Source organism: Marmota flaviventris, chromosome 2 (genome assembly GCF_047511675.1).
Source record: "Marmota flaviventris isolate mMarFla1 chromosome 2, mMarFla1.hap1, whole genome shotgun sequence".
Lineage (NCBI taxonomy): Eukaryota > Metazoa > Chordata > Mammalia > Rodentia > Sciuridae > Marmota > Marmota flaviventris.
Genome location: NC_092499.1, coordinates 80,540,092 through 80,560,374, shown reverse-complemented (window position 1 = coordinate 80,560,374; position 20,283 = coordinate 80,540,092). Strand labels below are relative to the sequence as shown.

The following is a 20,283-nucleotide window of genomic DNA, read 5'->3' as shown; positions in this document are numbered from 1 at the left end:
TAATTCCAACTACTTGAGAGATGGAGCCAAGAGGATTGACGGTTTTAAGGCCAGCCTGGCCAACTTAGTGAGACCCTATCTCAAAATAAAAAGCAGAATGAGGTTGACCAAATTATGCTGTGTGCATATGTGAATGTATCACAGTGAGTTTCAACTTTACATATAGTATAATTTTGTATACTATGAATTACCAATTTATAAAACAATAAATAAATAGGAGGAAGGCCAGTGGAGTGGAGGAGGAAAACCATGTGGCAGGGAGAAGGGGAGAGAGGGAGGAGGCAGCGGGGACCAAAATAGAACAAATTATATTCCATGCATGTGTGATTATGTCAAAATAGCATATAAAAGTGATTGTACACTATTGTGTATGGCTAAAATATACTAATAAAAACATTAAAAAAAAGAAAAAGAAAAAAGAAAAGCTCATTGGTAGAGTGACCCTGGGTTCAACCCCCAGTACCACAAGATCATCAGTGCTTTCTAGTCTGTTTGCCTCTTTTTTGCCTTCATTGCTGCTGGTCATTTTCTTAAGGAGCTCAAGTTAACCTGGGTGGCCTAACTTGGCCATATTTTTGTTCTCATTCTTAGAAGACTTTCTAAGATTCTACTCTCATTTATTTTGTTGCTATTTGTTAGGTTCATTGCAGAGCATGGGGCCTCCCGTCTTCTAGAGCATGTGGGCCAAATGGACAAAATATTCAAGATTCCACCACCCTCAGGGAAGAGCCAGGTCCTGACTCTCCGGCCACTAGAAGAAGATACCCTGCGTCCCTTGGCTCCTATTTCCCAGCATAGGTCAGGCTGTTTTTCCGTGAACAATCTTTGTGAACTGGGAGGGCTGCAGTCAAGACCTTGAGAAATTTCATGACTTACATTGTGGCTTTTGGGATGGCACTTGTTTTATTCACTAAAGTACCTACAGTCTTTGGCTGTCCAGTGGGTCTCTCTGAGTACTGCTCAGTCCCTGTGGAACTCTCCCCTCTCCCACATCTTCCTCCACAACTGCTGCATCTCACTATAGAGAAAGAGGAAGCATGTTATTGTCTTCTCTAAAAACAGAAATTGTCAGATTGTGAACTTGTACCTTTCTCTATTGGGAGGCCTTATAGCCATATAGCCAGGGTTTAGGCAGAGGACTTAGGAACATGGCTTTGCCAAGTGGTAGTTTGAACTTTGGGTTAGTTGCTTAATTTCTTAAAGCAATGGCTTTTTGATTGGTAATAGAGACAATGTTTACTTCACAGTGTTGTCATGAGCATATAGTAAGTACATAATAATCATTAGCTGGAAAAGGAGGGGTGCAGGAAAAATGGCACGTGGAGCTTAACTTCCAGGGCTCTGCATTTTGGAGGCCTGTAGGGCACCCTCCTGCTGTCTGTCATACCTGGCTGTTGCTCAGTGTTGAAGGGTGATTGCAGCAGTGTTGTATGGATTTGAGAGGTGGCTGATCCCTAGACTGAGCCCAGCCCTCTGCTTACCTCCAGGTGGCGCAGCATCCGGCTGTTCATTTCATCCACTTTCCGGGACATGCATGGAGAGCGTGACCTGCTGCTGAGGTCTGTACTGCCAGCACTACAGGCCCGAGCAGCCCCCCACCGCATCAGCCTTCATGGCATAGACCTGCGCTGGGGCATCACTGAGGAGGAGAGCCACAGGAACAGGTGCCGGGGCAAAGAGAAAGGGGCTTGGTCAGAGCCAGGGGCTTGAGTGGGAACTTAAGTAGTGGGCAGTCTGGGGGCTGTAAGAATGGATGAGGCCAGATCTGGGGTTGTGGCTCAGTGGTAGAGCGCTTGCCTAGCATGTGTGAGGCACTGGGTTTGATTCTCAGCAGTGCATATAAATAAAGTCCCATCAACGTCTAAAAAAATATTTTTTGAAAAAAATGTATGAGCCTGAAGGCAGGGAGTTAGTTGCCTCTTGGATGCCGTCAAGAGTAGCCTGGTCATATATAACAAATTAGAATAAAAAAAAATTTAAAAAAAAGAGTAGCCTGCCTTCACTTTGCTCAGTGTGAGCTAGGTCCCCATCTCCCCTGTACTTGTGCCGTATTTATTCCCTGACACTGTGCCCCAGTGACTCCTGCATGTTCCTATAACCATCCCCACAGACAACTGGAAGTGTGCCTCGGAGAGGTGGAGAACTCGCAGCTGTTTGTGGGGATCCTGGGCTCTCGCTATGGCTACATCCCCCCCAACTACAACCTCCCTGATCATCCTCACTTCTCCTGGGTAAGGCAGACAAGGTTGGAAGAGGGGTTGGGGAGGAAACAGGTGGGGAAAAGTCACAGTTTGTCAGGAACCCTGTATACAGGGACTGTATAAAAAAAGTCCTTGAGGCTTGAGGTGAAACACAGGCAGATGATTCTGTGATTGACCAGATCCTACATGAGGAAATTCCTTTGAGAAATCTCTCTAGAATTGGCCAAGAGATGTGAGAGGTAAGAGATCTGTTTAGGTTTTGCCATCAGAGAAATCTGGATTTTGATCTCCGATTTGACATGCACAGGTGTTGCAGCCTTGTTGGAAGCAATGTATTCTAACCCATCTTCAATTTCCCTACCTGTTAAAGAGATGCTACAACTTCTACATTGTAGGGTTATTATGAGAAATATATATATTTTAGGATTGAGGGTTGAACTCGGGTGTTTTACTACTAAGTTACATTCCCAGCTCTTTCTCTTATTATTTATTTATTTATTTATTGTGTTTATTTTATTTTTTATTTTGAACAGGGTCTTGCTAAGTTGCTGAGGGTTTTGCAAAGTTGCTGAGGCTGGCCTTGAACTTGCCATCCTCCTGCCTCAGCTTTCTGAGTCGCCGGAATTAAAGGCGTGCAACACCACACCCAGTATAAAAATCTATCTTAAAAATGCTTAATGCATGTCAAGTATTCAATAATGTTAGCTGTTAGCTATCTTTTCTTGAATGTGTCTGAAGGGAGGGAGGTCTTTATTATAACAAGAGAGCCCTAGGGCCTTTGCAGTTCAAGGGAGAGATTTGTATGACCTTAGACTGAATCTGTGTCTGTGCCCTCTTTCTGCAGGTGCAACAGTACCCTTCAGGGCGCTCTGTGACAGAGATGGAGGTGATGCAGTTTCTGAATCGGAACCAACGCTTGCAGCCCTCTGCCCAAGCTCTTATCTACTTTCGGGATTCCAGTTTCCTCAGGTATCTTCTGTTTCCTCCAGGGCCAATTTTTCATCCCCAGGAGGCCAAACAGGCTCAGTCTTCTCTCCCCAACATTCAGGGGTACTCTCTGAAATAGTACTCAGGGAGAAACAATACTCAGAGAGCATGCTTTTGCACCCCAAATTAGCCTTGGAGTTGAAGTCAGGAGACCTATATTTGAGGAGTTTCAGGGAGTCACACCCATATCTGATGGCTAGAGGTGGAAGACTGGGTTCTGAGTCTAGCCTCATTCTTGGGGTGTCTTTGGTGCTCAGCTCTGTTCCAGATGCCTGGAGACCTGACTTTATTTCTGAGTCAAAAGAGGCTGCACATCGCATCTCAGAACTGAAGAGCTACCTGAGCAGACAGAAAGAGATTACCTGCCGCAGGTGAGCTGAGGGAGGTAGAGAGCACCTGTATATAGAGATAGAGTGGGGGAGCCAGGACCACTCTGACTGTGGTTGTGCTTGTTTTCCCTGCAGATATTCCTGTGAATGGGGGGGCGTAGCAGCTGGCCGGCCCTATGTTGGGGGACTGGAGGAGTTTGGGCAGTTGGTTCTCCAGGATGTGTGGAATATGATCCAGAATCTTTACCTACAGGTCAGCATGAGGGCTGATAGCCAGAGCAAAGGAGAGGGTATAAGTGGTCTGGGTAGTCCTGCATGAGAAGTATCAGGGTAGGGGCTCTGTTTAGGCCTGGGGGTATTGAGGAGCATGAAAACATGGAACCTATATGCCTTATATACCTATACCCCATATACCTTCAGCCTGGGGCCCAGATGGAACAGCCAGTCCCCATCCCTGATGATGACTTGGTCCAGGCCACCTTTCAGCAGCAGCGGAACCCACCAAGTCCTGCCCGACTGCGCCTCCTTCAGGACACAGTGCGGCAGCTGATGCAGCCCCATGGGAGGCTGAGCCTGGTGACTGGGCAGTCAGGACAAGGAAAGACGACCTTCCTGGTATGAATCTCAAAGGCCCAAGCAGGGGGGAGGGCTGTATGGGCTAAGGAGGTGGGACATGGCGCACTTGGGCATGTAATAAAATGTGACCGTGTTTCTGTTCCTTTCCCATGCAGGCATCCCTTGTGTCAGCCATGCAGGCTCCTGATGGGGCCAAGGTGGCCCCCTTAGTCTTCTTCCATTTTTCAGGGGCCCGCCCTGACCAGGGTCTTGCCCTCAATTTGCTCAGACGCCTCTGTACATATCTACACAGAAAACTGCAAGAATCCAGTGCCCTGCCCAGCACTTACCGGTACGTATCCCCTGGTCACCCAGCCTCATTGCTATATCTCTGTCTCCCACTAACCCTGGCTTCTCCTCTGCATGCAGAGGCCTGGTGTGGGAGCTGCATCAGAGGCTGCTGCCCAAGGCTGCTCAGTGCCTGCAACCTGACCAGTCCCTGGTCTTGATCATTGATGGGGCCGACAGGTTGGTGGACCAGAATGGGCATCAGATCTCAGACTGGATCCCAAAGTCCCTTCCCCGGGTGAGTATGAAATGGAAGTGGGGGTGGGAGACAGGTTAGAGAGAAGGAGGGATGGTATTGGGAGGAGAGGGGCCTCTCTAATGTTGTTCTCCCCATCTTTTTCCTACTTCTTTGGTCCTTTGCCTGATTATCCCAGTGGGTGCACCTTGTGCTGAGCATGTCTAGTGACTCAGGTCTTGGGGAGACCCTTGAGCAGAGCCAAGGTGCTCACGTTGTGGCCCTGGGGCCTCTGGAGCCATCTGCCCTGGCCCAGCTGGTGAGAGAGGAGCTGGTACTGTATGGAAAGCGGCTGGAAGAGTCACCTTTTAACAACCAGGTTGGACCCAGGCCAGGGTTGACTGGGTATGTGGGGTGGATCTGGAAGTGCTGAAGCTGTAGTGTACTGAGGCTGCCAGCTGCCTCACAGAGACAGCTGTTTTGTTTTCTCAAATACTCCCTACCAGGGGAAGTTGTTAATACGATAACACGATTCCTTGTAAAATCACCCAGATGTTTTCCCCTGGTGAGTGGTCTATTGGAGTGAGGGTTGAGTAAAGCTGTGGTTCTGGAGGGTAGGCTGAGCCAAGAAAGTTTCCCTGACAGAGAGGCTGGCTGGGAAGTAGGAGGGATGATTGTATCCTGAGGTGATGCCATGGACCTGTCCCCTGATGGGACTCTCAGAAGAGGAGTTGTCTTGCATTTAGTTTGGTGCTGGGGGCAGAGGCAGGCAGTGGTTGGCTTCCTGGTTCCTACACTGAATCTTCTGAGGTCTCATCAGATGCGGCTGCTGCTGGTGAAGAGGGGGTCAGGTTTGCCACTCTACCTGCGCCTGGTCACTGATCACCTGAGACTCTTTACAGTCTATGAACAGGTTGGTTGCTCCGTAATCTCTAAGTCTTGACCCACTTCCCATTCTTCTTTCAGCTTCTTGGACTTATCTCACCTCCAATCTGTCATCCTTTGCCATCTGTGATCACCTACTCCCATCCTCACCGTACCCTACCACCACTTCTTTCCCACCTGTTTCTTTTTACTTTTTCATTCCTTCCCACTCTTCTTTCTGTTGCTTCTCTCTTACTCTGCCACCAAAGTTACCTTTCCGCCTCCTGCAATGACAAAGTCTAGTCTCCTTCCTCTCCCAGGTGTCTGAGAGATTGCGGACCCTGCCTGCAACTCTCCCCCTGCTGCTGCAGTACATCCTGAGCACTCTGGAGCAAGAGCATGGCCATGATGTCCTCCCCCAAGCCTTGGCCACCCTCGAAGTCACACGTAATGGTTAGTGGTTGGGGAAGACTGGGAAAGGCTGAGGGTTTAGGGGTCAGATAAACTTGGTTCTGGTGGGATCTCTGCCAGTAGTGAAGGAGGGATCAAGTGCTATAGGGGTGGGTACACTGTGTGGTTAGGTTTGGACCTCAGAGAACTTGGGTTTTCAGGTCTGACCATGGACCAGCTGCATGCAGTGCTGAGTGCGTGGCAGATTCTTCCCAGCAGGACTCAGAGCTGGGAAGAAGCAGTGGATGCTGTTAACAATGGAGACCCCTATCCCATGGGCCCCTTCGCTTACCTCATCCAGAGTTTGCGCAGGTACAGGTGTCCCCAGCTGAGTCCCCACCAACCTCACTTTGCCTTCCCGTCTTTGAGCCAGGGCTCCATGTAATCCTTTCTTCATCCTACACTTCCTTTCCTATAGCCCCAATGCCTCCTTTCCAAGCCTTTAGGGAGCTGCTGCTCTAGTTACCACTGTTTGGGGGTGATAACAGGAGCCCATTGCTCTGCCAGGTTGCTCAATGACAGATCTCCTCCTTCTTCCCCTCTGCTCCTCTCCTCTCCTCTCTTGAGGACAGTTTGCTGGGAGAAGGCCCTCTGGAGCGCCCTGGTGCCCTCCTTTGCCTTCCTGATGGGCCCCTGAGGACAGCAGCTAAACATCGCTATGGGAAGAGGCCAGGGCTGGAGAACACAGCACACATCCTCATTGCAGGTGATTGTAACCCGCATCAGCTTGGGTACTGGACCTGGAGGCCAGGCCCACCTACTGGCTGGCACTTCCTATCTGCTGGACACTTCACTTGCTACTCTAGCAGGCAGATGAGTATGCTGTAGCATGAGAGATATGATCTTGGGGATACTGCAGGGCTGAGTGAGCTCTTTTTTATGTCTGTTACAGCTCAGCTTTGGAAAACCTGTGGTCCTGATGCCTTAAGCACCTTCCAAAGTTGCCCTCCTGAGGCTCTGGGAGACCTGCCTTACCACCTGGTTAGTCCCCAGACCTCATAGTCACCTTTTCCCAAATAATGTCTTTGGCTATTCTTAGACCCTTCCCCTTGACCACTACTACTATCACCACTGCCATTACTGCCCTCCACATTCCATTTGCCTCTCTCCTTTTATTTTTCCTGCCTTCCTTCTTCAGGTCCTTTAACCTGGGTGTAGGTCTTGGCTGCACAGGCAGGGCTAAGAGCAGATTGTCCCTTCTCAGGGACCTCTTCACATTCCTAATGAATTCAATCTGACCTCCCCAGCTCCATAGTGGGAACCATGGCCTTCTTGCAGAGTTCCTCACTAGTCTCCATGTGGTGGCCGCACACCTGGAATTGGGTCTGATCCCTCGGCTCTTGGAGGCTCATGCTCTCTATGGTGAGATGTGTCACTGCGACTTTTTTTCTCTAAGGCATGGGACTCCTGAGTGTGATCATAAGGGACCTGTGCAGAGGGAGGTATAATGGGAAAAAGAGCCAAATTTCCATTCCAGGTTGAAAATACCAAGAGGGTAAGTGAATGAGCCTCAGGAGATCTTTTGCTTAAATCTCTTAGATTAGAGGTTCTGACTTTTATTTAGTGCACAAAAAATTATCTAGGAAACCTGCTTGAATGGCAGCTCCAGAGATGTCCAGATACTGCTTTTCTAGCTCTGGAGTGGGGCCCAAAGCTTTATCCTTTGAACAGGTGTTTCTGATCTGAGGCTGGAAGGCCACACTTTGAGACTTACTGTTTGAGGCACACCATATGTTTTTATTTGGTACTGAAGTTAGTGGGGTCTAGCCTGGCTCCCCAGTGACACTCTATCTCACTTCACTTTTTTTTTTTATAGCTTCTTCAGTCTCTGAAGAGGAACAAATGGTCCCTGAGGCTAATGTTGCCGTATTCCGCACCTTCCTGCAGCAGCAGGCTCCAATCCTCAGCCAATACCCACTACTCCTGTACCAGCAGGCAGTCAACCAGCCTCTGGACTCACCTCTTTGCTGCCAGGCTCCTTTGCTGTCCCAGCGCTGGCACCTCCAGCGTACACTACATTGGCTTAATAAACCCCAGACCATGGGGGATCAGCAAAAGTAAGACCCTTGATGCCAAGTCCTGCAAAGCCCACAGAGAACAGCTATAGCCCTTTTTGAAACTGGAGAAGAAAGGACAGACCAGAATCACCATGGAGGGGAATTTCAGGCACAGAAATGAAATATATTCCCATTTGCTTTCTTCCGTTCAGTTTCTTTCTTTATTCCTATTTTTCCTCCAGCTCCAGCTTGTCTCTGGCAGTTTCCTCATCTCCTACTGCTGTGGCCTTCTCCCCCAGTGAGCAAAGAGCGGCTGTGGGAACTGCCAATGGGACAGTTTACCTATTGGACCTGAGAACTTGGCAGGTGTGACACTCAAGGCAGGCCAGAAGTTACCTTCAGAAAACCTTCATAGATTACCCTGAAGCCCTGGAGAAACCAGACACACCCATAATCATCCTGTTTGATTAGCAACTTGACTCCCCTCACAGTGGGTCAAAGGACTTGGTCAGAAAGTCAATACTAAGTATTGCAGGGAGCTTGGTCTTGGCACATTGTCTCTGTCCACTAAGTGATCAGCCATACTGGGAGGTAACACAGACAAGGTTAGAAAGGAACCAGAACAGCTGTTGCCATAATTAAGAGCTGTGTGAGTTGTATTAGAAAGAGGGACACAGAATAGAGAAGGGTAGGCCTTTTGGGTTGAGTGAGGAGCCTCAGAAAAGACACAGGAGATGTTCCTTATAAATTTCTGGGAACAATGTCAGCAGAAGGTAATGGCAGATTAGGCTGGGGAGGGGAGTCCCATAGCCACAGCTTCCTTCTTCTCTTCCTACCACTTGTTGTAACCCCCATATATATATGTATATAACTTCACTCCCTCAGACCCATGAAACCCCGTGACTTGGGGAACAGGAATAGGGTTTGGAGTGAAGATTTTTCCCTACTTGGATCATGAGCCCCACTAGAAGTTGTGTTATAGCTGGGAATGCAGAGAGCTAAGGGCTTAAGCCCTTCTTGTCTTAGTCTCATTTTTGGTTGGGGCCTGGAGTGGTTGGACATGGAGGGTGGAGGGAGTGGCCGAGCCATGCCTCCCTGCTTGCTCTCATAGGAGGAGAAGTCTGTGGTGAGTGGCTGTGATGGAATCTCCTCTTGTGCATTCCTCTCAGAGAGTGCCCTTTTCCTTACTGCCTTCGATGGGCTACTGGAGCTCTGGGACCTGCAGCATGGTTGTCGGTAAGGGTTTCTTTCCCCATGTCTCCTAGTGAGGACTCCCTTTACTTTCCTTGGGAAAAAGGAATGAGGAGGGAGCCTATGGCTAGGCAGCCCCAGAGACCTGACTTTGTCTTCCTGGGACAGGGTGCTTCAGACCAAGGCTCACCAGTACCAAATCACCGGCTGCTGCCTGAGCCCAGACCGCAGGCTGCTGGCTACTGTGTGCCTTGGAGGATGCCTAAAGGTAATGACAAAGTGGTCCTAAATTGTGAGTGAGCCTTGTAAGTTTGTTCTCTCCATATGGCAGGGAGATCCTACCTGCTGAGGTAGGAGACTAAACAAGGTAGCCTCTGGAGCTTTGGGACTAAGAAACTCTGGCATCTGTATTCATACCCTGAAGCTTCTTCTCTCTCTCTTTAGCTGTGGGACACAGTTCGTGGGAAACTGGCCTTTCGACACACCTGTCCCAAGTCCCTGAACTGTATTGCCTTCCACCCTGAAGGGCAGGTAGTAGCCACAGGCAGCTGGGGTGGCAGCGTCAGCTTCTTCCGGGTGGATGGCCTCCAAGTCATCAAGGTAAGGTCCTGTGTAATCCCTGGGGAGGAAGCACTTGAGGACAGGAGTGGGAGGAAGGAAATGATGGACATTTGCATTCTGTATCACTTAGGGCTTATGCTAAGAGTCGGCCCTGACATTTCCATTTTGGTCTCCTGGTGTAGGAACTGGGCGCCCCAGGAGCCTCTGTCCGGACATTGGCCTTCAATGTTCCTGGAAGGGTTGTGGCTGTTGGCCGGCTGGACAGGACAGTGGAGCTGTGGGCCTGGCAAGATGGGGCACGACTGGCTGCCTTCTCCGCCCACTGTGGCTTTGTTGCTGCTGTGCTTTTCCTGAATGCCAGGTGCCAGTTGCTGACAGCTGGAGAGGATGGCAAGGTCAGTTTACAGAGGGCACATTGTGGGTTTCTAGGAGGGAGTAGTGAAGATAGAAAATACTTGAGTGAAGGCAGGGGGCTTTGTCAAGGTGATTGGAGTCACAGATGGTGGCAGCTACAGGGAGAGTGGTGTGGTATATGCATGGGCAGTTCTCATGGAAGGACATTACTGGGGTGACTGTACCTTTGGTGGGAAGTACCGGGTGGTAGAGATAGAGTATCCTTAAGTCATTTTTTCCTGTTCCCAGGTTCAAGTGTGGTCAGGGTCTCTGGGACAGCCTCGGGGATGTCTGGGCTCTCTTCCTGTCTCTCCTGCCCTTTCTGTGGCTCTCAGCCCAGATGGTGACCGGGTGGCTGTTGGGTACAGAGCAGATGGCATTAGGATCTACAAAATATCTTCAGGTACCAAAGGGAAAGTGGATGGGTTTTTGTACCTTTGGAAAGAGCATACGTCTTGCTCCACCCCTTTTCAAATGTCTTACTCTCTTCTCGTATTCCATAGGTTCCCAGGGAGCTCAGTGTCAGGTGCTAGATGTAGCAGTGTCTGCACTGGCCTGGCTAAGCTCCAAGGTGTTGGTGAGTGGTGCAGAAGACGGATCCCTGCAGGGCTGGGTGCTCAACAAACACTCCCTCCAGTCCCTCTGGCTCCTGTCCAGATCCCAGAAGCCTGTGCTGGGACTGGCCACCTCCCAGGAACTCTTGGCTGCTGCCTCAGGTACTACTGAACAGAGGGCAGGATTACCAAATTATTCCTTTAAATATGCTAATACCTGCCTTCAAGTTATAATTACATACATGTATGTATGAGAACACATACACATGGGCAATGTCTGTTTGCTTACAACTTTCATGGTGCTTTGAATGCATTTGTCTTCTATAATCATTGTAGACTGTTTCTTCTTGTTCCCCTACCCTCATTTTGGGACCTCTAAACTTCCAGTAATGCTTTGAGTTTCTGCCCAGTGAGAGAAACACATAAAAGTGTGAACAGATGGGTTTCCCTCAGGAGGAGAGAGAGATGTGAGGTGAAAATGCAGAATGGGCTTGGTTCTCTGTGGCCAGAGGCTTGATGTTCACAAATAGTAAGCTGAAAGTGACACTGCACCCTTGAGAAGGGGAGGGCCCTGGAGCAGCTGCCCTGTGAAGTTAGAGAGAGATGTGGAGCTCCTTGCCTAAGCTACAGAGCTGGAGCTGGGAGTTGCCGAGCATTTCTGTGTGACCCTTGACCAGGGCCTCTCCACATCAAGTGACTCACTGCCTCCCTCCCTTGAAGCTGTAGCTTTAGACATCACCCTTAGTCCACGTGATTGCCTTTGTCTCTGGCCTCCCAGGACTATCTTGCTCCTTCCTTCAGAAATCCTTCTATTCTGTTTCCAATGCAGAGGATTTCACAGTGCGGCTGTGGTCGAGGCAGTTGCTGACACAGCCGCTTAAGGCAGAAGACTTTCCCTGTGACACTGAGCTCCTGGGACACCAGGGCCCTGTAAACTGCTGCAGCTTCAGCTCTGATGGAGGCAGACTGGCCACTGGGGGCAGGGATCGGGTGAGCTGAACAGGGACACATCCCCAGGGCCCTGCAGCCTTTCGGGTTCCTGGATTTCTTAAACAACCCATTTCCCAGCACTTCCTCCTGCTTTTTGCTCTGCCAAATCTCCTGCAAATCTTTCTATCATCTCTTGTGCTCCCTCTCCTGAAAACTTTTTACCTGAAATGGCCCTTGTTTTCCTATCTCCCTCCTATGATCCTGATTGTCTGCTGTCCTTGGAACCTATCCAGAATCTTCTCTGCTGGGACGTGAGGATGCCCCAAACCCCTCTTCTGATTCGCTCTTTCCCTGCCTGTCATCGTGACTGGGTCACTGGATGCTCCTGGACCAAAAACAACCTTCTGGTGAGTGCCAGAATAGGGGCAGCAGAGTCCAGCAGTATTCCTGGGGGAAGACAACACTCCTTTTCTAGCACTTGTTAATAATAATCATATCTAACATTTACAAAGTACTTAGTGCTGTTTACTGAGTGCCAGGCTCATTTGAAGCTCTTTGAATAATATTGTTACATTTAATCTTTATAGTACCCTGTAAAGTACCTACTCGTTTATCTTTATTTTACAGATTCAGATAGAATAATGAACATTTTCCAAAGTCATGTCAATTATAAAGCTAAGCCAATAAACATTCTGATAGAAAAGCCCATGTTCTTAACAATAAGACAATACTGTCTCTTTAGAGCTTGGGATTCCCTGGCTCTGCAGCTTGAAGGTACTGCTATGACTTCTTTGGTTCTAAGGCACAACTTGAGTCTCAAATTTTGCACTTAGTGTTGGTAAAGCCTAGCTTTCCACTGTAGAGAAGAGATGAGAAAGGAGGGAATATCAGTTGAATAGTTTATCCTACCCCTGCCTTTTAGACAGACAGAGCTCTCCTTAGCATTGTGGATTTTTCATCTTTATCTGGATTTGTTGATTGACGTAATATTAACCATAAGAATAATAATTTTTATGCTCTGTGTACCAGGCAGAGTGTTAAGTCCTTTATATAGAGGCACCCAGCTCCCAAATCACTGTCTCAAAAGAGATACACTATCATTATGTTCCTTGAATAGTTGAGCAGCCCAAGGCTCAGAGAGATAAACTTGCCCCAGATCACAAAGCAATGAATAGTCAAGCTGGGATTGAGCCTGGGATAGCCCATGCTCTTGATTACAAGGCTTATTACCCTCCAGTCCACATTGTGAACATACAGAGATGCTGAAGAGATGCCAATAGTCCCACTCTTCTGACTTCTGCCTCTGCAGCTCTCCTGCTCCACGGATGGCTCTGTGGGGCTCTGGGACCCAGATTCGGGACAGCAGCTTGGCCAGTTCCGAGGCCATCAGAGTGCCGTGAGCGCTGTAGTGGCTGTGGTGAGAATGCAATAGAGTTTTCTGGGTGTTTCTGGAAATGATAGGGGGCTTTGGGAGGCTGGACGCATTGAGTACCTAGTCTAGGAGTGAAAAGAATGAGATACTTGGGACTGGATTATAGGGTTGAGGCTGAGGGTTGATATGAGGAAAGAGAGAGGGCGAGAAAAATACAGAGAGAGATGGAAACATGAAAATATGGCATCTTAGTATCATGACTTTGTGGCAGGATTGTAGGCCTGAGCCACCCAACTCCACTGTTCCTGAGTTCTCCTCATTCTTTGACATCTTCCCAGTCCCTGATGCTCTTAGAGGGAGTCCTACTTCCCATGTCCTTCTCAGTATGACCCTGTTCTGATCCTGTGCTCTTGGGGGCAGGAGGAACATGTGGTGTCCGTGGGCCGGGATGGGGCCTTGAAGGTGTGGGACCATCAGGGCGTGGAGCTGACCAGCATCCCTGCTCACTCAGGACCCATCAGCCACTGTGCAGCTGCTCTGGAACCCTGCCCAGGTAGTGACATGTCACCCATCTCCCTTCCTCCCTGCCTCTTTTCTGCTCCCTTGCTTCTCTCCTTCTTCTGACCTGGTCTGTCTCTTATCAGCTGGACAGCCTGGATCAGAGCTTCTAGTGGTGACTGTTGGACTGGATGGGGCCACACGGTTGTGGCATCCTCTCTTGGTGAGTTCCCTGCAAAAAACTGGGGTGGGGGAAGGTGTAGAAGGTATGTGGGATAATCATCTGTAGGGGCAGACCCCTTAATGGCCCATCTGAAACCCTTCCTCCTAGGTGTGCCAAAAACACACCCTTCTGGGACACAGTGGCCCGGTCAGTGCAGCTGCTGTTTCAGAGACCTCAGGCCTCTTGCTCACCTCCTCAGAGGATGGTTCTGTGCGGCTCTGGCAGGTACCTAAAGAAACAGGTAAGTGAGGTATGGACAGAGGCAAGGCATGAGAGAGGGTTGTGTTACCAACACAGATAAGGTCAAGGGTAACTGCTGTCATTTCTTGTAGCCTGGCAGTAGCTTAACTCCTAACAAATCACTTCCTGCCTTTTCCAGATGAAATATACAGACCTAAGAGTTCTGCAGCCATCACTGCTGTGGCCTGGGCACCAGATGGTTCTGTGGCAGTGTCTGGCAATCAAGTTGGGGAATTAACTCTGTGGCAGGAAGCTAAGTCTGTGGCCACAGCACAGGTGAGTTGAGGCAATTCATTTCTCTGTCCACATGAATTCTGCCCTGGTTGTGTATTTCCTGGTATCTGCTATGGCTAGAGGTTGCTTGTATGTCTGGGAGGGGAAAGAAGGTTAATCCTGGGTCCTCAGAAATACTGAATGAAACTTGTCTTATGCACCAGGCTCCAGGCCGTGTCAGTGCTCTGATCTGGTACTCAGCACACACCTTCTTTGTCCTCAGTGCTGATGAAAAGATCAGTGAGTGGCAAGTGGAACTACAGAAGGATTCAACATCCAGAAATTTCAGGTGAAACAAAGCAGCTGGGTGAATGTAGTAGGAATGGTCGTTTCCCTGTACTAGGGATTTTATTCAAATAACTCCACTCCTGCTTCTGAACAAGGTCAATAGGTTGTTAGTTGTTGTGCAGGCAATTGTTTTCTGCTTCCAGTCATGACAATTTAAATGAATAATTCTCAAATGCCCACTTGATGACAGGCTCTGGGCCAGGCAGTGTGAACCAGATACAAATGAATTTTATTAACTAAGGAAGCCTACAGTTGTTTTGGGGACTGCAGAATTTGAGAAATTGTAGGAAAGAGTTGACATTTGAGATTGGGCATAAAGAATGGAAAGGACTTTTCTGGACTAGTAAAAGAAGTTCCCTTCTTTTAGTGTTTCCGGAAAAGGAAGTAGCATTAATGAAGTTCTGAGGGCATGAGGGTACATAATGTTCTGAGTGTAGCCAAGATCTTGGGTTCTTGCAGGGAGAGGCAGCTGGGCAGGTGGAGGATTAGGTTGAAAAGGTAAACTGGGGCTAGGTTGTAGAGAGTACAGTGCTGAGTATTTTGAGTAGAATTATGATATGAATTTTATTTATCATTTATTTATTTTACTTATTTATATTCTTGGTGCTGAAGATCAAGCCCAAGGTTGCACACACACTAAGCACACACTGTTCCACTGAACTACACCCCTATTCCCCATGATCTGAACTTTAGAAAGAGAACTCTAGTGATAATATACAGGATGGACCGTGATGGAGAAATACTAAGAGAAGACACAGTATAAGCCCTGATATGGGCAGTAGAGATGAGAAGAAAAGATACAGATTTAAGTATGTGTCGTGGATAGAATCCACAGGACTTATTGATCAGTTGCAGGTAGGAATATGAGGGAAAAATAAAAATGTTAGAAATTCCTAGTTTGAGCAAGCAAAGGAACAGTGATGGTGAATATAAGAAAAATACGGGCTGAGAACATCAGTCAGTTGTAGAGAATTTGTCTCGCATGCTCAAGGTCCTGGGTTTGATCCCTAGTCCTGCAAAAACAAACAGAAAAATGAGGAACAGGGTTTGGAGGGGGCACTAGTGTCTTTTGCTTTGTACTTTACTCATGAAGAATTCATGGGGAACTAAGGGAGGTTAACTAAAGTAGGATCTTTGTCTGTCCATGTACATTTTTCTAGCTATAGTCTTCACCTAAAACAAGTTCTGCAAGATGTGGGGGTGCTGATAGGGCTGGGCCTGGCCCCTGATGGATGTTCCCTCATCTTGGCCAAAGCAGATTTGGAATTACTACACATGAAGCCAGGGGATGCTCCCTCTGTAATAGGGTAAGGTCTGAAATGCTCTTCTCCCCTAAGCTGGAGAAAGAAAAAGTGGGATAGTGGTTACCCTGAAGTAGAGTACAACTTAGAACAAAGACTGAGGTCTTTAAGAAAAGTGGTCCTAGCTCAGCCTCTCACTTTCTTATAAACCAGGAAAAAGTATGCACGACATCCTGTGATATTGTCCACTCACAAGGAGTATGGTGTGTTTTTCCTGCAGCCAGGGAACCCTGGATTTCTTTCTTTCTGGGTAAGTCCTATTTGGTATGTGTTAAAGCTGACATTTGTCTAGGACCTGTGTTTTTAAACCATGAGGTCCATCATGCAGGATATGGGGAAGGGAAATGCATTTGGCTTCAAATCTCCTTATCCTCCTTATCCTTATCAGCTAGAGCAACACTATTTTAGAGCTTTAGATATGTGAGATTTCATTGGTACAAAAAAGAGTTCTACTTTCTTAAACATCGTGGGAAATTATAAACCTAGGAGCTTTCTCAATGCATTTTTTTTCCCCACATCTCTTGTCTTGCTGCTGTGAGTGTTAGCATCTTGCAGGCAAGGATTGCATCTTGTCTCTCTCATCATGCTTAGCAGATAGTTACCTTGTAGGCATCTGATACTTCCTAGATGTTTACTTCAAGGATGAGCCCCTTGTCTCCAGAAAGTTTATTAAATCCTGACCTGCTATGTATTAAAGCCTATCCATGACCCAGTGATTCCACTTCTAAGCATATCCCTAAAAGAAATGAGTGCACCTTCTCTCAAAAGATAAGTATAAGAATGATGACAGCAGCTTTATTTTTTATAACCCAAACAACCTAAAAGTCTATATATAGGAAAAAGATAAATAATTTGTCAAATATTTATACAATGGAATGCTACATGGCAATAAAAAAAGAATGTTATATTGAATGTTGATGAATGAAACAATACAGACTTATATCATAAGCATTTTTCTAGGCAAAGGAAGCTGGACTCAGAGGAGTCCGTACTACACAATTGCACTTAGTTGAAGTTCCAGAACAAGCAAATTACTTGTGGTGACAGAAGTCAGAATGTTGTTGGCTCTGGGGATAGCCTGGAATTGACTAGGAAGGGGCAAGAGGGTAACTTTGGGGGTGGTGGCATGGATACATGTATAAAAATTCCTTGCGATATACATTTAAGATTTGTGTACTTTTATCTACATTATAATATTTATCTTTTTTCATGTGGTGCTAGGGATTCAACCCAGGTCCTTGCACATGCTAGTCAAGTGCTTTATCAACTGAGCTATATTCCCAGCCCTATACTATACTTTTAAAAAAGCATCCTGACCATCCTAGAGCAGAAAACTCTTGCTTCATCCAACAGATATGGATAGCTAAACAAAGTTACCTGTCTTTTCACAGAAACAAAAGGAATCAGGAGAGTTTGAAGAAATCCCGGATTTTGACTTGAATTTAGATAATCCTAGTAGGACCCTGATAACAATAACTCAGGCCAAACCTGAATCTGGTGAGTGGGAATAGGAGGACCCAAGGATCCCTAAGATGTTTTAGGGGACCTCGAAGTCCCTTCAGGGCCTGAGATCTGGCTCTAACTATCTCTTTACAATGGCAGAGTCCTCATTTTTGTGTGCCAGTTCTGATGGGATGCTGTGGAACCTGGCTGAATGCACCCCTGAAGGAGAATGGACCACAGGTCATCTCTGGCAGAAAAAAGTAAAAATGCCTAAAACCCAGACTCTAGAAACAGACTCATCTGTGTGCTGTGAATTAGATACCAACATGGAATCCTGGCAGACAACCACACATCTAAAGACACGGCAGCGTAGAAAGGTGAGTTTGAGGGAGGGGTCACAAATATAGCAGAGGAGGCTCTAGGTCTACACAGCAGGCTTCTATGCTTCCTTAACTGAGGACTCACCATGCTGCTGTCCCATTCCTTTCAGATTCACTCAGGCTCTGTCACAGCCCTCCATGTGCTGCCTGAATTGCTGGTGACAGCTTCAAAGGATAGAGATGTTAAGCTGTGGGAGAGACCCAGTATGCAACTGGTAAGTGTGTGTGTGTGTGTGTGTGTGTGTGTGTGTGTGTGTATGCATGTGCAATAGGGGCTAATGGAATATTGCAAGAGAACAAATTTAGGGTAAGGGCAAAAGATTTTTAAAAATCTGTTTCTTAAATCCCTCTTGTGCTGACTTATCTGTTTCTAAATAAAAGACACTGACATGAGTGAAAAATAAGTTAGGAAGGAGACCCTAATCTTGTAGCCCTCACCGACTCTTGTTTTCATTCCTTTTTTAGCTGGGCCTATTCCGATGTGAAGGGGCAGTGAGCTGCTTGGAACCTTGGCTGGGACCCAACTCTACCCTGCACCTTGCTGTGGGAGACACACAAGGCAACGTGTACTTTCTGTGTTGGGAATGAAAGTGCACTACTCATGGGAAGGATGATACCACTTGTGCTACAGATGCAAAGCCTGAAGACACCAGTGGCTATTTTCTTTTCTTTTTTGTTTCTTTTTATTTTTGGTATTGGGGATTGAATTCAGGAACACTTAACCACTAAGCCACATTCTCAGCCCTTTTTTAATTTTTGAGAGAGGTGCTCCCTAAGTTCTTAAGGCTGGCTTTGAACTTATAATTCTTCTGCCTCAGCCTCCCCAGTCTCTGGCTCCCAGGGGCTATTTTCTTAGTAAGATTATAAAAATAAAGTGTCAGAAACTCTTACATACAGCCCTGCTTGTGTTTTCATGTGCATTTAGATCAAGAATATGGATATTCTGATGTTTCTATTTTGATTTCACATTAAGTATTACTAGAACTGCAAGAAAGTGAGCCACATCTGTACTCTTTGAAACTGCTTTAGATTCCTGGAGGAGGAACAAGAGTGATCTTTACCAACACTTGGTTTGATTAGAGAGCTAAAGAACTCTCATTTGATGGAAGATAAAGTTAGTGAGGGAAGGAATACAGCATCAGAGCATTTAGAAAGAACTAGCATAGGGCTGGCAATGTAGTTGAGAAGTACAGCATCAGGGCATTTAGAAAGAACTAGCATAGGGCTGGCAATGTAGTTGAGAAGTACAGCATCAGGGCATTTAGAAAGAACTAGTATAGGGCTGGCAATGTAGTTGAGAAGTACAGTGCTCACCTCATTTGTCTGAGGCCATGGGTTCAATCCCCAGCACTGTGAAAGAAAAACAAAACAAAACAAAACTGGAATGTAAGTAGGACAACTTTAGGTTCCTCACGTAGAAACAGCCCTCTTCTCAGAACTAATTGCCCAGATGAAAGGTGAGAAGCCAAGGCACTAAAACCAGATCCAGTCTCCTTTGGCTTGCCACATGACTTGGAAACATTAGTCACCAGAGTAATTGACATTCTTGGGGAAAAAAAAAAATCACAAAATTGTGTCTCTTTCAAATTGAGGTTTACAAAGCCTCAAACATGTTGGAAGGTGAAACATTCTTATTCATGGACTTACTGTGGACTTACATGGTCTTACTATAGGAAAACAAGAGCTTTTTAAGTACTTACTACAATACATATTTTTTTTTCAGTTGTGGATGGACACAATACCTTTATTTTATTTATTTATTTTTATGTGGTGCTGAGGTTTGAACCTAGCGCTGGGAGGCAAGCATTCTACCACTGAGCTACAACCCCAGCCCTCTAGAACCTTTTTGTTTTCCCAAAATTCTATCTTATGGATGAGGTAATTCCTTTAGGCTCCTTCTAAGGCTTAAGGAAGAAGGAAACTCTTCAAGAATTCAAGGACTTATGTATAAGACAAGCCAGGACTATGTGACAGGGATTTTGTTCTGGGTCAATAGGATTCTCTCATAGATATATCACTGCACTGTGGGATACAAATGGATTTTAAGAATTTGGGGAGTTTAGGTGTACTGCAATTTGCTGTCACTTTGCCCAGATTCCAGATTTTACATGGAGAAGTCACCTGAGGGACTTTACCTTTTCTACCCAATGCCCTAAGACCTCTCAGAAAGAGGATAAGAATATCAGCTGATGTTTTGATAGGTCATGCTTCTATCTTTTCATATTTGCCTCATGCAAAGGCTCTAAATATACCTTTTGGATCACAACTTCCATATTTACCTTGTGACTGGAAGATCTACTTGAGGTTAATTTGAAATTTATGATTTATAATCCTACCCAGAAATCCTGCAGAGAACTATGCATTATTCTAAAAGTTACTAAAGGGCTGGGAGTGTAGCTGAGTGGTTGCCTAGCATACACTAGGCCCTGGGTACAACCCCTAGCACTGCCTAGGAAAAAAAGGGCGGGGGTGGAAACTGATTTTAATTTTGTTTTTTCTCTTCTAAAATTATGGATTATAGGCAGAAGGAAGCTCTAGTTGTCTGTCTTCCATTTCCCTGAAAATTTTACAAAAACACCCTTGTTAAGGCTAACAGTATCAGCTGGGTAATAACATAGGCTAATATGTTCAATAGATTCAACCTTGTTGAATCTTAAGTGTCTTCCCCTCACTTCTTATCTTGGAGATATACACCCAGGTCATAGTATATTTGTGGGATCATATTATGTT

General features: G+C 46.6%; 1 protein-coding gene across 1 annotated transcript in view; it reads left to right on the top strand.

Annotated features, from left to right (window-relative positions):
* The window catches only part of Tep1 (telomerase associated protein 1), a 39,417-nt gene extending 20,974 nt beyond the window's left edge, over nt 1-18,443 (top strand). Inside the window, exons 18-55 of the mRNA XM_027929466.2 lie at nt 640-798; nt 1,488-1,664; nt 2,111-2,231; nt 3,046-3,170; nt 3,446-3,559; nt 3,653-3,770; nt 3,938-4,132; nt 4,249-4,424; nt 4,502-4,658; nt 4,795-4,974; nt 5,416-5,508; nt 5,780-5,912; nt 6,071-6,221; nt 6,482-6,615; nt 6,802-6,890; nt 7,157-7,271; nt 7,726-7,966; nt 8,149-8,272; nt 9,018-9,142; nt 9,266-9,365; nt 9,542-9,697; nt 9,841-10,053; nt 10,301-10,454; nt 10,555-10,767; nt 11,435-11,595; nt 11,829-11,942; nt 12,845-12,952; nt 13,328-13,460; nt 13,552-13,628; nt 13,737-13,869; nt 14,008-14,144; nt 14,306-14,430; nt 15,590-15,736; nt 15,884-15,980; nt 17,122-17,227; nt 17,333-17,550; nt 17,664-17,768; nt 18,019-18,443. Coding sequence (XP_027785267.2) covers nt 640-798; nt 1,488-1,664; nt 2,111-2,231; nt 3,046-3,170; nt 3,446-3,559; nt 3,653-3,770; nt 3,938-4,132; nt 4,249-4,424; nt 4,502-4,658; nt 4,795-4,974; nt 5,416-5,508; nt 5,780-5,912; nt 6,071-6,221; nt 6,482-6,615; nt 6,802-6,890; nt 7,157-7,271; nt 7,726-7,966; nt 8,149-8,272; nt 9,018-9,142; nt 9,266-9,365; nt 9,542-9,697; nt 9,841-10,053; nt 10,301-10,454; nt 10,555-10,767; nt 11,435-11,595; nt 11,829-11,942; nt 12,845-12,952; nt 13,328-13,460; nt 13,552-13,628; nt 13,737-13,869; nt 14,008-14,144; nt 14,306-14,430; nt 15,590-15,736; nt 15,884-15,980; nt 17,122-17,227; nt 17,333-17,550; nt 17,664-17,768; nt 18,019-18,141 — 5,347 coding nt within the window. The 3' untranslated portion in view covers nt 18,142-18,443. The remainder of the gene's footprint in view (nt 1-639; nt 799-1,487; nt 1,665-2,110; nt 2,232-3,045; nt 3,171-3,445; nt 3,560-3,652; nt 3,771-3,937; nt 4,133-4,248; nt 4,425-4,501; nt 4,659-4,794; nt 4,975-5,415; nt 5,509-5,779; nt 5,913-6,070; nt 6,222-6,481; nt 6,616-6,801; nt 6,891-7,156; nt 7,272-7,725; nt 7,967-8,148; nt 8,273-9,017; nt 9,143-9,265; nt 9,366-9,541; nt 9,698-9,840; nt 10,054-10,300; nt 10,455-10,554; nt 10,768-11,434; nt 11,596-11,828; nt 11,943-12,844; nt 12,953-13,327; nt 13,461-13,551; nt 13,629-13,736; nt 13,870-14,007; nt 14,145-14,305; nt 14,431-15,589; nt 15,737-15,883; nt 15,981-17,121; nt 17,228-17,332; nt 17,551-17,663; nt 17,769-18,018) is intronic.
* The last annotated feature ends 1,840 nt before the right edge of the window (nt 18,444-20,283 follow it).